Genomic DNA, 16,524 nt, shown 5'->3' with positions numbered 1-16,524 from the left:
AGACTGGTATGATACAGCTTTCCACGCTACTCCATCGTGTACGACACTCTTCATCTCTGAGTAACTATTGCAACCTACATCCTTCTGAATCTGCTTACTATATTCATCACTTGATCTCCCTCTATGACTTTTACCCCCCCCCCCCCCCCCCCCATTCTTCTCACCAGTACTAAATTGGTGATCTATTGACATTGCTGAATGTGTCTTATGAACCAATCCCTTATTCTAGTCAGGTTGTGCCACAAATTTCATTTCTCCTCAATTCTAGTCAGTACCTCCTCATTAGTTATGTTGTGTATGCATCTTCAGCATTCTTCTGTAGCACCATAGTTCGAAAGCTTCTATTTTCTTCCTGTCTAAATTGTTTATCATCCATGTTTCCCTTCCATACATGACTACACTCCATATAAATGCTTTCAGAAGAGACTTCTTGACACTTAAATCCAAACTCGAAGTTAACAAATCTCTCTTCTTCAGAAAAGCTTTTCCTGTCATTGCCAGTCTACATTTTATATCCCCTCTACTTCAGTCATCATCAGCTATTTGCTGCCCAAATAGCGAAACTCATTTACTACTTTAAGTGTCTCATTTCCTAATCTAATTCCCTCAGCATCACCATTATCCTCACTTTGCTTTTTTTGGTGTTCATCTTACATCCTCCTTTCAAGACATTGTCCATTCTGTTCAGCTGCTCTTCCAAGTTATTCACTGTCTCTGACAGAACTACAATGTCACAGGCAAACCTCAAAAGTTTTTATTTCTTCTCCTTTGATTTTAATTCCTACTCCAAATTTTTCTTTTGTTTTCTTTACTGCTCGCTCATTGTACAGTTGAATAAAATCACAGTAGGCTACAACCTTGCCTCACGCCCTCCTCAACCACTGGTTTCCTTTCATGCCCTTCATCTTTTATAACTGTGAAAGTTGTAAATAGCCTTTTGCTTCCTGTATTTTACCCCTGCTACTCTCAGAATTTCAAAGTGAGTATTCCACTCAACACTGTCAAAAGTTTTCTCCAAGTCTACAAATGCTATAAACATATGTTTGAATTTCCTTAATCTATGTTCCAAGGTAAGTCATAGAGTCAGTATTGCCTCATGTGTCCCTACATTTCTCTGGAATTCAAAATGATCTTCCCTATGGTCCGCTTCTACCAGTTTCTCCATTCTTCTGTAAAGAATTCATGTTAGTATTTTGCAAGCAAGACTTATTAAACTGACTGATTGGTAATTTTCACTCATGTCAGCTCCTGCTTTCTTTGGAATTGGTATTATTACATTCTTTTTGAAGTCTGAGGGTATTTTGCCTGTCTCATACACCTAGCTCGTCAGATTGAATAGTCTCGTCATGACTGGCTCTCCCAAGGCTGTCAGCTGTTCTAGTGGAATGTTGTCTACTCCAAGGGTATTGTTTCAACTTAAGTCTTTCAGTGCTCTGTCAAATTCTTCACACAATATCTTATCTGCTACCTCCAGTATCTTATCTGCTACCTCATCTATGTCCTCTTCCATTTCTATAATATTGCTCACAAGTATATCTCCCATGTACAAACACTCTTTATACTATTTCCACCTATCAGCTTTCCATTCTTTGCTTTGGTCAGGTTTTCCATCTGAGTTCTTTATATTCATGCAGGTGGTTCTCTTTCCTCCAAAGGTCTCTTTAATTTCCTGTAGGGCAGTATGTATCTTTTTCCTAGTGATATATGCTTCTAAATCCACATTTGTCCTCTAGCCATTCCTGCTTAGCCATTTTGCACTTCCTGTAAATCTCATTTTTTAGACATTTGTGTCCCCTTTCTCCTGCTTCATTTGCTACATTTTTATATTTTCTCCTTTTCAATTAAATTCAGACTTCATGTGTTGCCCATGGATTTCTACTAGTCCTTGTCCTTTTACCTATTTAATCCTCTACTGCCTTAATTATTTCCTCTTTCAAAGCTGCCCATTTTCCTTCTACTGTCTTGCTTTCCCCTGTTTTTGTCAATCATTCCCTAACACTCCCTTTGAAAGTCTGAACAACCTCTGGGTCTTTCAGTTTATCTAGGTTCCATCTCCTCAAATTCCTACCTTTGTGCAATATCTTCAGTTCTGATCTACAGTACATAACAAATAAATTGTGGTGAAAGTCCATGTCTGCCTCTGGAAATGTCTTACAACTTAAACTCTGGTTCTGAAATCTCTCTCTCTTCCATGCATATGACCTTCTTTGTGTCTATCTTAGCTTCAATAATGCATTCACTATGCTATTCACAGTAACTTACACACGTTCTTATTTTCATATTCATTATTAAACCCACTCCTGCATTACCCCTATTTGGTTTTGTATATATAACCCTATATTCATCTGATCAGAAGTCCTGTTCCTCCTGCCACTGAACTTCACTAACTCCTACTATATCTTACTTTAACCTATCCATTTACCTTTTTAAATTCTCTGACCTACCTACCCGATTCAGGGATCTGACATTCCATGCTATAATTTGTAGAATTCCAGTTTTGTTTTTCTTGATAACAACATACTCCTGAGTAGTCCCCACCTGGTGATATGAATGGGGGACTATTTTACCTCCAGAATGTTTTACCTGTGAGGATTCCATCATCATTTAAGCATACAGTAGAGCTGCATTCCCCCAGGAAAAGTTAGGCTGTAGTTTCTCCTTGTTTTCAGCCATTCACAGTACCAGCACAGCAAAGCCATTTTGGTTGATGTTACAAGGCCAGATCAGTCAATCATTCAGACTGTTGCCCCGGCAACTACTGAAAAGGATGCTGCCCTAGGCAACTACTGAAAAGGATGCTGTCCCTCTTCAGGAACCACTTGTTTGTCTGGCCTCTCAACAAATACCCCTCCATTGTGGTTGCACCAATGGTACAGCTATCTGTATCACTGAGGCACACAAACTTTCCCACCAACAGTAAGGTTCGAGGTTCATGGGCAGCAGGGGGGTGGGGGGTGGGGTGGTGGTGGGGGGGGGGGGGTGGGAGTACATAGTATTGTGGTGAGATATCCTACATATTATGAAGAGAAATCCTGTATCATAGTGGAATGATCACTAGATGAAACAATAAATAAATATTATCTCCTACTGCCAGCTTGATACCCATATAACCAAACTGATATTTATCACATAACAGCTGCTTCAATGCCATATGAATGGGGATTTCTTTACAATGAACATTGCCACTTATACTGCAGCCAACACTTCTTGAATCTAAAGTATCACATATTGTATAAGTGTTTAATAAGGCACATTTTTATTTCATTTTGCATTTGTGGAGATCCTCAGTTTCTTGTTTTACACCAAATGAGTGTTTTTTGAACACTTTTATACCAAGCTACTGAACACCACTTGAAATCATAAACAAGAATGTAAAGTCATCATAGAACTTCTTCTGTCTTTTATTGAGGATATGTAAATCATAATGTAAAATAAACTGATTTTTTTTTTTTTTACTGACAAACACCATTAATAAACGTAGTAGTAAGTAAGGGTAAAAATTCAAAGATCACTCCTGAGACCTCTGCAATATATCTGGTTATCTACTTTGTACTATATTTTATGGATGAATATTTGAATGCTTCCTTTACTCTAACAGATGATAATTCTATGACAGCTAGAATTGAAATTATGGAAAATGAATGAATGGGGGGGATTTTGCTTCCCTTGAATGTAACATTATCCAATACAAGAACAGAGCTGTCTTTAATTCAGTAACTCATAATAACAAAGAGAAGTGGTTATGAACAACCAGCTGATTATAGCTAACAAAAATGATATCCACTTACAACTTTGCCAGAGATAGGATCATAGAGCCGTTGCAGTAGCTGCACACATGTAGACTTGCCACAGCCACTTGGTCCCACCAGTGCAACTGTATTTCCTGGTCTTATGAGCAGATTCAGTCCCCTTAGTACTTTCACTTCTGGTCGTGTTGGATAGTGGAAATGAACTTCTGAATACCCAACACTTCCACCTGTATTTATCTGCTGAAATGAATAAACTAGTCTCATTACTTTTATTAATACATTCTTACTGATATATTATTATATGTCTACATACCCTTTTCTCTTTCCAACACCATACCATCATTTGAGCAATGCTCATCACTGGCAGAAAACATTTTAAACAAGTATTTAAAACAAATTGTGTGTATGAAGCAAACTCATGTAATTATTTATAGTTTCAAGAGTCTTTCAAATTTCTTGGTATCTATGTTTCCATACAATTTTAAATTATGACTAAACAGAGCCATTGTATTAAAGGAAGAGATGTCATGTGCCGCAAACATATTCCATAGGTGTAATGATTTTCTAAAACATGGACTATATAATAACTACCATTGTGGACTTAAACAGATGTTCATTTCCATTTTATTCAAACAGAGCAGTAGTTTGATTGGCTTAGAACTGAACTATTTTTCAAAGTAAGAAAAACACTTTTTGTGTCAAAAAAAAATTTTTTTTTGGTACCATTAACAAGTAAAATAGTGGATACAAGACGTAGTTTTTGAAGCAAAGATCTGGCTAAAAATACTTTAAAAATTGACACAAACAGTCCAACCCAAAAACCTTTATTTTGATGGTAACCAGTTGCAGTCAGTTTTTGACCATCCTTAGATCCTCATACCACAATGGTATGGGGACTAAGGATGGTCAAAAACTGACCAAAATAATTTGCCATGGAAATAAATGTTGGAACAACTTTATTGTATATAGTTACTATGCACGATGTTAAATAGAAATGAGTCACAGTTCACATTGTAAAGAAAACCCAGTGACAGAACTATTCACGTGTAGAAACATCTGTGAATACCAAATAAAGCACTAGGCCATTGCAGCTAAAACTGTGATTTGCCACATCAGTTTTTTTATTGCTATGATATGAATGTAGCACAAAGTTATATGTTCAGGAATTTAGACTTGAAGACCAAGTCCTACAGCACACTGATCATACTTGGGAGCTGGAAGATTATTCATCACTGCATCTGCCACCATGTCCTCCATCAGCTGATGTTCCAGTTGAAGTGGGTATTCTCGAAGAGCTTGATGTATAAAATGAGAATTGTATAAATCTGTTTTGCCTTTGACTCAAAACCTGGGTTACATGCTAACTTTACAGCAGTCTCGTTATTGTCGAACAAAAAGATGTTTGACAGCTCTGTCAGTCTTAGTTCTTTCATGCGTGTTGACAGGTGAATTGCTTCCATTATTGCTTCAGTCAGGCTCATGTATTCCACTTTCTCTAATAAAAGAGTGATGGCTGTCTGCTTGTATGAACACCACAAAGTCGCTGCTTTGGAAAAGGTGAATTTGTAACCTGACTGTGATAGTCCAATAGGTTTCAGAATTTCCCATTCAGCATCTGTGAAACTATAATTGCCCTCATTATCTGTAATACAAGATGGCCTCTTGTCAGTTGCGCCCTTTAGATATCTCAGAATTCACTTAGCAGCTTGTCAAAGAACAAATTTGTCGTTGTACTGGATTAACTTGTTGACTGCATAAGATATGCTAAGTCAAGTTGCTACAGCACTGTACGTCAGCCCTCCAATAACCGGAATGGATAATAAGTGTGGGTTTCTATGGTGATAACTGGCGAGTTCAGTTTTCTTCCATGTGCCAATGGAGTCCTTATTAGCTACCATTTAATCATTCTGAATTGACTCAAGACTTCTCTGATGTAGCCACTTCGACATTATGTAATCTCGTTACTGAAAGTTTATCTTTAATGTGCAGATAATACCTTATGTTTCCAAAGTTCCTGACACTAAACCTAGATGATATCTCTTCCCTAACTTGCTTCTTACAACAGTATTATGAAAGGATACCTTGCTACTCACCATATAGAGGGAACATTGGGTCACAGAGAGACACAATAAAAAGACCATTATACATTTAAGCTTTTGGCCAAAAGGTCTTCCTCCAAAATAGAAAACACCCACACACATTCACACAACCACAAAACACACACACACACATATGACTACTGTCTCTGGCCACTGGGGCCATACTGCAGACAGCTACTGCATCTGATGGAAGCAGCAACCTGGTTTGGGTGTTGACGGTAAAGAGGAGGCATGGGGTGGGGAGGAGAGGGACAGTAGTGCAGGGGTAGGGGAAAGTGTAGAGCATGCAGGGACATGATGAGGACAAGAGGACAAGGTAGCCACTGCCAGGTGCAGTCCGTTGGCTCAGGGGGGGGGGGGGGGGGGGAGAGCAGAAAAGCAGAAATGGAGAGAAGCAGAGAAGAGGAAAAAGAGTAGTGGGTGGAGAGGGAGCAGGGAAGGAGATTTGTAGGTGGAGGATAGGAACTAGCAAAGGTTTAGGCCAAGTGGGGGGGGGGGGGGCTTCTTCCTTCTGGATCTGTTGAACCATTTACAATATCAGCCACGTAAATAGGTAGGAAAACTAGCCTTTTTCCTTGAATGTCCATACAGACACAGATCTGAATTGGTTGATTGAAATTGTAGAGTTGCATTGAACTTGGCATGCCACTGTTGACCTGCCTGGTGAAGTTCATAAATGGCTTTTATCAGTTTATACACATTATCACCAATTTTCAACCTTTGGAGCATATAACTTCTCTTCTTTATGTTGATTTTTGCAAGTAAAGCTAACACCACGAATTGGAATTTTTTCTGCATGTGTCATTGGTTTTTGGCACTTGTTTGAAGAATTACCATTCTCATTACATGACAAACTGTTATCAGAGACTGATTCTTGACACACATTGTTTGGTAAACTTGTCAGCAATACCTCCATTATGATGAAGGAAGTACACTTGACACCGTCTTCTGTGATCAACTATGAGAGTCACGAAGAATCTTGCATCATTTTGAGGTGTTTCCCTGAATGGTCCACAGATATCAGATTGAATTAATTCCAAAAATTTATTTGACATAACTACTACTGAAATATCTCACGAGTGTCCTACATCATACGGAAACTGAGAGTTATGGTCTGTAATAATTGTCTCCGTATGGCGTATTTTGGGTTCTTTCAGTCACACATCTCATATGGCCTTCTCATATGGGGACATTCTCCTCATATCAGCAATATTTAAAAAAAAAACAGTTGTCTGCACTTTTGCAAGACTGGTCCTAAAGAGTACTGTTGCTCTATTTTCACCAGGCATAAGCTACCAACACTTGTGAACCTGTACATCTATGAATCTGCATTCTGTGTCGAGAACAGCATTAAGGAATTTGTTTTAAGGGAAACAATACACAAATATGACATCAGAAACAAGGCAATCATTGAATTCTAAGGCACATGCTAGTTATAACAGGAAACTCCCATAAAGTAAATGCCCTCAAAATTTTTAAGAAGCTGCCTCTCACAAGCCGCCGTGGTGGCCGAGCAGTTCTAGGCACTTCAGTCCGGAACCACGCGACAGCTACGGTCGCAGGTTCGAATCCTGCCTTGGGCATGGATGTGTGTGATGTCCTTAGGTTAGTTAGGTTTATGTAGTTCTAAGTCTAGGGGACTGATGACCTCAGATGTTAAGTCCCATAGTGCTCAGAGCCATTTGAACCATTTGCCTCTCATTGCTTGATCGCTGCCATTCAGAAAACTGAAATCAAAATTGTATGAATTGCTGACAAAAAATCCATTATACAATATGAAAGAGTTCTGTGATATGGACAATACTGACATTAATATCTAAAATTATAGCTGTATATAAGATAGTTAATCTGTACATGAATTGTAAAGGTTAACTGTAACAATTTAAGTGCAACTGTAACTTTATATTATTAAGATATTACCTGATGTTATTGAGAAAGCCTATTCTACTGTATTAGATCAATGACAATGAAAGATTCTGATACCACTACCACTACTACTACTACTTTGCATCTTGTTTGGTAATAATATCAGACATGATCTTTCCTTCCAGATTTCAAGAGATCACCTTTACAACAGATTTCACACCTGTCACATGCCCATTTTTGATCATCCTTATTATGTCTCTTCAGTTTATTTGATGCAATTGAGAATGTACAATTTCCACATCACTTTTCATGGTTGCCTGTTTAGCAATGCTACATGCTTTTGGATGATCCCCAGTAAATAAAAGAAGTTACCACCTCTTTTAGCAATAACTTTAGCCTGGATTTTAAAGTCTTGTATAACTGTATGAATTTTCTCAAATGTCACTGTACAGTTATTGTCCATAAATTATTCATTGAAATTAGGTTGGTTCCAAGATTTGGCACATATAACGAGTTTTTCAGTCTTGTGGAGTTGTCACAATGATTTGATGTAGCAATTTGAATATCAGCTTTAGCCTCTATCTATGTAGAACTGTCATATGCAAGCATTAAATTTCTTTATGTTTCTGTCACGTTTGATAACACTTTTGGATCATTATATACCAAATATTGTGCATTATATTTGTGCAGCTTGTAACCATTGTCTATGCTCCATGCTGTATAAACACAAAACAACTAAATTTGAGAATGCAATCATTTATCAAATCAAAATTCTGGCTAATGTATAAGAATTGGTATAGATGCTTCCAAAGGGAGGTGGTATACAATAAAAATGAGAAAACAATATCCTGTGTTTGATTTAATCATTTATAGCACATGCTCCATCGAAGGGTGGTCTGGTGGCATCAGCACTTGTTGTGCTCAAGCTGCATAAAATATAGTTGCTTCTAGCGCAGAAAACATAGTACTTCCAAATGGGTACGAGAGACATCCATGAAGTTTGCTAGAAAGCCTGTTACAGCAGATGGAGGCTTAGGAAGAAAGTTAAAATGAAATAGTTGCTCCAACAAAAAAATGTAGTTAATGCAGAAGCAAAAGTAACTGTGATAATAATTCTGGATACTGTCAAGAGGTTATTAAGGCATGTAAGACACAAAATAAAGGAATCCAACCAGATGTCAGATTTGAGAATATAATTAAGAACATCATCATCATCAGCTGTCTGACACCCACTGCCAAATAAAGGCCTCCTCTAGATTTTTCCATGCATTATGGTCTTCAGCTATATACACTCATGTTGTTTCTGTGTTTTTTCTAGTACTATCTATCCACTTCCCATTAGGTCATTGTCTCAATATTTTGCTGTCTCTTGGAATCCAAGAAATAACTTCCACATATGAAAGGAAAATTCACTTGAGAAAATTATAAAATTATGAGACAGAATTGTTGATCAGTATCACTTTCAAGAGATGAAATATTTGGCACAGCTCACAGTCAGATACAAAAGTGCTATAAAAGTACAATACACTTTTATAATAGCCTACCAGCAATAATAGATGTTTGACTCCTGAAGTTAAGCACCGTTTAACAATTTTAAAGAATTTCCTTAGTCCATCAACCATCCATTCGAAACTTCCTGGCAGATTAATACTGCACACATGGCCAGAACATGAACAGTGTCTATCATGGACAGGGGACACCTAATGAGTCAGCTATCTGTGCATGATTCACTACTCATTCTCAATGCTTCATTTCTCCCAGTATCTCTCTCCTACTTTCCAAACTACAGAAATTCTTCTGCCACCTTTCTGAATAGCATTCTTGGAAGAAAGAATATCACATAAACGCTAAACCACATCCTAGGCATTGTTTCTAGAATGACTCTCTCATTTTGCAGAGGAGGGTGATTTGTAATGAAACTTAGTAGCATTAAAAATATGTACCAACGAAGCTCAGTTGGTAACAAAATTGTATGCAAAAGACTATGTTTAGAGTTAAAGTCCTCATCCAGTTCACATTTTTAATCTGTCTGGAAGTTTCAGTACAGCATTACACATTTTTTTGCAATATGAGTTTGAAGCAGGAATGTGTGGAGACACAGCTTACATGTCAGTCACACAGTTAGCAGCTTTACTGCTGCACTCATGCACTACAGCCATGGTCATGGAAACTGATAAAGAGCATGTTTGCCAAATAATACTTTTATTCATCCCAGATCAGTACACAACCAACTACAACAGGTTCTGTTCATAACTGTCCGTGCACTTGCTAGTGCACAACCACAATAAATGGTGTTCGCACAACTAGTCCAACCTGAACACCAGTCCTCAGTGGTCACCCAATCATGTGATTGTGAGAAAACAGTCAACGTGTGTATGATATGAAGGGCTTATTTCAGTAGTGGTCCAAGTCCATTTTTGTTCATTTTGAGATCCGGACTCCTAAAGGTAAATGAGCGCTGAAAAATCTGCAGTTGAGATACCAGAAATATTCAAGCATACGGCTTCTTGCTAGAGATGAACCTTCTTTCTGTTTGTTTGGATCATTAATTTCAGAAGCATTATAGGCAGAAAAGTGGACATTATCAGAACTTATCCTATTTTATTTTTCAAAAGCATCCTCCCCCCCCTCCACCCCAAGAAAATGTTGTCTGCAAATGCTGTAAATATAAACAATCTGTTTGCTTTCCTGTATCTTTATTATACACCATTTTAGTAAGACTCTAATTAATTTTTAGACCTATTTTCAAACTTGTTACATTAAGTTTTCCCATTCAATGATAAAATTTATCTGTGCTTGAAGTGTACAGAACAATGATTTCAGCAAAACAAAAAGTGATTCAACTGTGTCTTGTTAACATACTCTCCTTCTTCATTTTTCGAGGTTAAGAATCTCCCTAGTCCCTAGGGCTGCAGAGAATAGTTTTGTTTATTTGCAGCTGCTTTTCCAGGTGCCACTTTCAGTCCTGGATTAAACACTATACTGATTAAGTCTAATGAAATTGTGCCACTGATGTATGCATCTCTTAAATTTTGTATTATATATTTCAGCTTTAAATCACATAATTAGTAACATTAGCAGTTTTAACTTGTCACCAAATCATCATACCATGATGATAGACACTGTGCTTTCTTACAGCAGTAAGACTAGTATGTGTAAACCGATGTATGTATTCTTTAGTATACAGCCTTTTTTTCCAAAGGCTGGTAGGGAAGACTTAGTGAAACTCAGTGAAAATCTGTCTCAAAACTTTTGAATGCCAGATTCAAAAATATTGATCCCTTCAGTAATTTCACTATTAACATTTAAAGGATCAATTGTACTGTACCTGTTTCTAAGGCTAGAATATTTCTTTATTTAAACAAATCAATTTATTTTCTCCACATGTGCAGTTGGTAATAAATTAGTGAGTATTGTGTGCACTATCTGAGGACACTGATAAGTTGTATCTGCCTAATGTTTTGTGGATTATAATGATAACATTGTTATTTCAGTTTGAGGAACTGCATTCCATAAATAATTCTGCAAGGTCTTTTCACATTAACAATTTGTATTGAAACATCATTATTTACAGGAGCTTTCCTTCCTTCATATCTGAAATGACATCATACACCTCCTATGTAATTATTTCCAGATTGTCATTATTTGCATTGTTAACTATCTGCATTTATGAGTCTTCTCTAACAGTAAAGAACTGCAATTTTTTGAGAGTGAAGCATCAATACAGAAATGAGATAAACAGAACTTACTGGAACTGCTGATTCCCCTATATCAGGGCCAGAGTAAATTAGAGGTTTTCTGTCCAGAAGCTGAAAGAGACGCCCTGCTGCCAATCTTGCAGTTCCAAAGTTTGGTGCAAATGCCATAGACTGACCCAACATCCATGTTGAGAAGATTAGAGCTTCAGCCACCCTTAAAAGTAGAATTTTTAAATGAATCTTCAGAGAAATTGTCTCTACAGTCCTTTATTGTATTAAAGAGCCTCATATACTGAGCTCAATTAAGAAAAGACAATAACTATGATGAATAACTCAAGTCATTTTTTCACTAAAATAAAAACATTTTATCAGTGGTTTCATCATCCACCCAAAGAAACGTAGGTAATAAAAAACTATTAACAATATTTGTGATAATAAAGCAAAAATTAACCTAGAATCAAAAGCAACTGAAGCAGTATTGTCACACATACATATTTAATAACACAATAATTTCATAGTTACAGAACTTTATAAAAATTTTTCATCAGAACGACAAAAGGGTATAGGTAAAGGAAAGTGACTATTCTGCATCGGTAATGGAAGAAAGGAAAGTGCATTCAAAATTCTGGATTCAAAGAGACACAAGTTACAAAAAACATTTCAGAAGTAACATTGGAGTAAGAAGACAGATTGAGATTCAGATCTGAATAATTAGTTGCTGACCATCAAGTAAATAGAAAAGAAAAAGTGAAAAAAGATAAGTTATGTATATACATACAAACAAAGTGAAATAGTGTGAAATAACAAAGATAACATAATTATGAATACAGAGAGAGATAGACGCAAAAATAAAATGGAAGAAGGAAATTGTCTTTTTCTTTTCTATAGCTTATAGTATCGTACATTAATGTCATTTTTACACGAGAATAAATCACTTCAATAAGGAGACTCTTAGCAACAGACGGTTATGTAAAAAGAGGAAAAAGGTTTAGCAAGGCCCTAGAGAGGGGCTAACAAACACACAGTTAAGTCCCATGTGCTGTAGTGTTTAAATGCTGTCAAATTCTGGGCAAGTAGTGATCTTGGATTCAGTTTGGTTGGCGGAAACGTTGAGTGAGGGGCGGGGAGAAGGAGGAATGAGACAGGTGGGGATTATGAAAGATTACGCTGGAGTGAAACAAGTAGCTGAGTGTGGGGGTAGGTTAGTGGACAAGCATTCTGCAAGGACTACAGAAAGGGGAAATGGGAAGAATACTGAAGGCGAGGATACAACGAGGGAGCTTATCTTCCATTCAAGATTTTCCATTATTCCATAATCGCTGATCAGGTGTAAGAGAAATGCTTACAAGGTATTTGAGAGACCGTTACTATCTACAAAATGTGGCAGTACTGATACTGGAAGGTATAAATGAAATGACCAGTGTGGTAAACAAATTGCCCAGCTCCCTGCTGTTACATTCCAATACTCCACAACACACTGAATAACAGAATATTGGATGTTTGCTGCATATGTCCATTCATTATGCCTGACAAGTTGATGCCCATATTAAAATCTCAGGTTTTCCATTTAATTGATTGAGTGTAGTGATTTAAAGTTCAGGTAAAGACAAAGCCATACCACTTACAAAACAATCAAGCCTAATAAAGCTATGTGGTTTCAAGACCAATTACTGAGCTTATAACTGCTTCAGTTTTATGATGTGATAGAGGCCTATCACTGCAAATGTAGCCAAATCTCCTTGTAATAAAAAAATCAACAAAAATAGAATGTGAAGGAGCAAACAATGGTAACTTGAGATTGGAATCTCAACAACGCAGGTAAAGATAGATTGCGTCTTACCATAAATATGACACATTAAGTTGCAGACAGGAACAATTAAAAGACACTTACACATTGGATTTTGGCCACAGGCTTCATCAGAAAAAGAAAGAGAAGCACACACACATTTGTTCACACAACCAAGTACACCTCTCACACACCTGACCGCCATCTCTGCCACCTCAGACCAGATGAAGGCTGATAAAACTGTGACTCAAAGTCAATGTATATGCATCTTTAATTGTGTTGACGTACATTGTTGAATGTAAAGAAACACTTTACAAGAGATGGTTCTTTCTAGAAGTTACTATTTTCTAAATTTTATGTTGTCTCTTGACTTGCATACTAAAATGATGTGTAAATAGTCTCATTTATATAAATAGTTCACAAGTAAGTGGAAGGAGTAAAGATAACAATTTTCCATCTAGCTGAGTTGTTAAAGTGCTCATTAAGTACATAAACAATAATGAAATCTTTGATACTCATAAGTTTTTGGACAATGTACTTCACCAGGGTTAATCAGTATAGAATACACACTGGTGTGCAAGAATTAAAGACAATAGTAACTTTCATGTGGTGTGTGTAACATAGCTTCAGGAAACAGGGAACGTACATAAACCTTTACGTTTTTGACAGAGGCCTTGTTTGCCTAAAGCGCACTTTCCGACAGTCTATCTTTTGTGCCTATCTGCAACTCTGCATCTCCACTGTATGTTGAGTAGCAACTACCCTTTTCATAATACTGTTACATTCCATCCTGGATTTTTCATTGCTTGATTCTGCCTTTATTCCTTCCATTATTTATATGTATGTTTTAATATAACTAAAAGAAATATACAATGAGGTGAACAAAAATGACAATTTTATTCAAAGACAATAATAACTGTGTGGCATTCTGTGTGGACATGCCCACTAACAAACAATCTGCAGGAATGGCCATTGTGAAACTGTATCCAAGAGACTTCTGGATCGCCCAGTTAAAGGGCAACATTTTTCCAACGAGAGCAGCTTTCAGAACTGCACGTATGAGAACTTGTATTGCAAAATATTCATTGCTTCTGCACCCATCAGCCTCAACCATCACTTATGTAATTAAATGGAACACCTGCAGCCATCCTTTCAATGTTGTTTATTATATAGTTACCAGTTTTAGTGATTCAGTTCACTATATTCAGGTCTTAACTGATGCTGAAGGGGTGAACTCCAATTGTATACATAATCCCATCAGTGATCAACATCTACGAACTGGTTTCCACAGACTGTAGCAGTGACAATGTGTCTGCAACCATGCATCTATTTCTACATCTACATCCATAATTTGCAATCCACCTTACTTCAATGGAATACATTATAATTAAGGGCCAACTACCAACCTTGGACTGATGGTCAATTATTGTTGATGACATATGGAAGTTTGGCCCTGCCCATCAATCGTGCATGGATAGTCAAATGATAAGGTGACTGCTCGTGATAAGTGGGAAATCCAGGTTCAAGTCCCAGTCCAGCACAAATTTTCATTGTTGTCATTCCTTTCTACAGCTGATGGCAGTCCTTATTTGCAATTGCGAATTCATTTGATGTGATTGTCAATCTTGTGCAGGTCTTCCTGCAGTTCATTAGTCTTCTGACATTGCAACCTTCCTATAGACAACAGCATCATCCATGAATAGCCTCATGGAGCCTCCAACATTAGCCATTAGAGCATTAACATAAACTGAAAATGCATTTATCTCATTAAACATTACTGAGTTATTTACAGCAATAAATAATGCACCACCATTGGTATCCAGTCCATCTTTCTCATATACATCATGCTGTTGTTTGTGACTGTAATGTTGATAGGAGAACAGTAATTACTGAATTGTCAGGGAGCTGCATACAGGACTAAATCTGGAGATCATGGTGGATGGAGTAGAAGTCTTCAATAATCTCTTATCTCTTATCTCTGGTGCATTAAGCAGCTGGAAATATTAACTCCCAGCAGGGTCATGACCAGACATCCATCTTGCAACATTTAATGCACTCTCTATGATGGTGAGGTCCAGCATTGTCACCAAACATGCTGCTCCCATCTCCTCACCCCCACACCCACCTCAATCCCTTGAGCATGTGTGGGACATGATGGATTTCTACCTACTCTGCTGACAATTACTGTTAGTATACCTTAAGCAGTTGTGACAAAAGTTGGAAGTAGAATGGAATACAGTGGAACTTAGCATAGCATAATTTCTTCTAGAATCTTACTCGTAGTCTGAAACGCTTGTTAAGCAAAACAATGTATCCCATATAAATTAATGTAAAATATGATAATGTGTTCAATCCAGAGAAACTACTAATAGTTTTATCTTATTCAATCCATTTACATAAAGAAAATTATACATACAGTATAATGTACTTTATTATTCATAATTTGTGACTAATTCCTTTTTACGAGGAAGCTGTCTGTAGTCATTTGTTTCCACCAATGCTTCAACACTTGACAAAAATGCAAAACAGCATTATCGTCAAATAAATTTGTAGCATGTGTAGCCACAGCTTTATTCAGGTGATGATTTTCAATGTACGATGCAACTGATTCCCACACTTTCAGCATTTCTCTTACTGCACCAGAAGATTGCTGCTTTGTTGTTACTGCCCCCTCCTCCTCATCTTCCTCCTCTCCTCAAGTTCCTGCTGTGAAACACACTGCAACTCCATAACTCTCAGAACCTATGTGCATCTTAAAGTTGCTGATAGAGTTATCTGCTGTCATTTTGTCAGACCCGGCTGCTTTGCCATGCCTCACAACACTGTGGACATTAGTTCTTCTCTTAAACGTCTTGAACCATCCACAGTTTCCCTTAAATTTCTTTGGCCAGTGATGATCCTGGTGTCTTCCTAATGAGGTCGGCAGAAATCATTCTTGCCTTCTCACAGATGATGCTCTCATAAATAGTGTCACCTTGCAATTGCTTTTCATTTACCCATACAAGGAGCAACCTTTTGACTTCATCCATAATATAAAACCATTGTTTAGATATACTTGTCACTCCATTTGAAGCGTCTATCTCCTTAATATTGTCCTTGTTCTTGAGGACAGTGCAAATAGTTGATGTAGGTCGACTGCATGTATGTGCTAAATCGACAGTGCTCAATCACATCTGTGTTTTTTCAGTGGTCTTAAGTTTCATTTCTAAGGCCATTTTCTTTCATTTATGACTGTCCTCTCGTGGCTTTATCTTCAAGGACATTTCTACGAAGAACATTAAAATTTGCACACAAAAAACATTGTGTGAACACAAGTGTGATCACTA

At 37.2% G+C, this 16,524-nt stretch overlaps 1 protein-coding gene across 3 annotated transcripts in view; it reads right to left on the bottom strand.

The window, feature by feature from the left end:
* Positions 1–16,524, bottom strand: part of LOC126094500 (multidrug resistance protein homolog 49-like) — a 365,113-nt gene that overhangs the window by 34,014 nt on the left and 314,575 nt on the right. For 2 of the 3 annotated variants that reach the window (XM_049908909.1, XM_049908912.1), the window contains exons 20-21: positions 11,464–11,626; positions 3,789–3,989 (exon numbers count right to left, since the gene is read on the bottom strand). In XM_049908909.1, coding sequence (XP_049764866.1) covers positions 3,789–3,989; positions 11,464–11,626 — 364 coding nt within the window. The remainder of the gene's footprint in view (positions 1–3,788; positions 3,990–11,463; positions 11,627–16,524) is intronic. The other variant, XM_049908910.1, reaches the window with a different exon arrangement.

Source organism: Schistocerca cancellata, chromosome 8 (genome assembly GCF_023864275.1).
Source record: "Schistocerca cancellata isolate TAMUIC-IGC-003103 chromosome 8, iqSchCanc2.1, whole genome shotgun sequence".
Taxonomy (NCBI): domain Eukaryota; kingdom Metazoa; phylum Arthropoda; class Insecta; order Orthoptera; family Acrididae; genus Schistocerca; species Schistocerca cancellata.
This window is presented reverse-complemented; position numbering and strand designations above follow the sequence as displayed.